A 1,454-nucleotide genomic window follows, 5' to 3' on the forward strand; every position below is an offset into this window, starting at 1 on the left:
GTAGTGTACAGTAGTGTAGTGTGCAGTAGTGTACAGTAGTGTAGTGTGCAGTAGTGTACAGTAGTGGTGTGCAGTAGTGAAATGTAGTGTGCAGTAGTGTAGTGTAATGTACAGTAATGTAGTGTGCAGTAGTGTAATGTAGTGTAGTTTAGTGTGCAGTAGTGTACAGTAGTGTGCAGTAGTGTAGTGTAATGTACAGTAGTGTAGTGTGCAGTAGTGTAATGTAGTGTGCAGTAATGTAGTGTTCAGTAATGTTTTGTCTGGTTTCTTTTCTCTGTAGTCACCATCATTGGAGGCGTGGTCTTCCTGGCCTTCGCCTTCTCAGCCTTGTTCATCAAGCCGGATGCTGGGTTCTGATTGGACCGGAGGGAATCGCATTGTAAATACTTGTACTATTCAGTGGTTTTATTCTAGGGGCTGCACTCTCAGGCTGTTTGTGAGTGTGAGTGTGAGTGTGAGTGTGAGTGTGAGTGTGAGTGTGAGTGTGAGTGTGAGTGTGAGTGTGAGTGTGAGTGTGAGTGTGCTACCTTTGTGATACTGTAGCCCACTCAATTCAAATCTGTCAACATCTGAGCTCAGAAGGTCCCAGCTCCTGTCCCTCCTGTAGGACTGTTCTCAGATCAGTGTTCAGTGTCCTGAGGTCCTGTCGCATGACTCCAGCGTACCCTGGGCATCACCCAATCGGAGGACTTCATTCCTCTACAGGATCTCACTGCCCAACAGGATTGGTGATTGGAGGCAGAAGGGCTGATTGGCTGTTCCACTTCCTGGTGCGAAGCAGGACGTCAGTCATGCGTGTGACTGAAACGGTTAGCCCATCGGTGAGACGGGGGAAATCCAGAACGTGAATTTGAGGAATGGAATGTCCTTTCGGTTATAGACCTGGCAGAGGGGGAAAGATGGATCCAGAGCAGGTCAATAATTTATATGTCACGCTTTCCACAAAGAATGAGCTTGTGTTTCCTTGGTCAAGAGCCTACACACACACCATACACCATACACCATACACCACACACCACACACCACACACCACACACCACACACCACACACACACACACACCACACACCACACACACACACACACACACACACACACACACCACACACACACACACCACACACCACACACCACACACCACACACCACACACCACACACACACACACACCACACACCACACACACACCACACCACACACCACACACCACACACAGCACCATCCAGGCCTCTCCAGCATCATACCGGTTTGTATTTAACACTCAGCTCAGAGACATTATTTTTGTTAGGATTAAGAGTTTTGTTCTTAGATCACGTACTGTACATCTCAGCGGGGCCGAGGAGAATACATCGTCAATATTTGACGGGGACTGTTGTCGTAGTAACAGGAGACCTCATGTACAGAGCTTACTGTAAACCCTGATTACTGTAAATATTCAATAAAAACTTGTTCCATA

General features: G+C 47.4%; 1 protein-coding gene across 2 annotated transcripts in view; it reads left to right on the forward strand.

Moving 5' to 3' along the window:
- The window catches only part of tmem165 (transmembrane protein 165), a 6,396-nt gene extending 4,942 nt beyond the window's left edge, over positions 1 to 1,454 (forward strand). The window contains exons 6-7 of one of the 2 annotated variants that reach the window (XM_061238844.1): positions 281 to 379; positions 706 to 1,454. In XM_061238844.1, coding sequence (XP_061094828.1) covers positions 281 to 357 — 77 coding nt within the window. In that variant the 3' untranslated portion in view covers positions 358 to 379; positions 706 to 1,454. Of the gene's footprint in view, positions 1 to 280 lie in introns of both variants that reach the window. The other variant, XM_061238843.1, reaches the window with a different exon arrangement.

This window comes from Conger conger, chromosome 4 (genome assembly GCF_963514075.1).
Source record: "Conger conger chromosome 4, fConCon1.1, whole genome shotgun sequence".
Taxonomy (NCBI): Eukaryota; Metazoa; Chordata; class Actinopteri; order Anguilliformes; family Congridae; genus Conger; species Conger conger.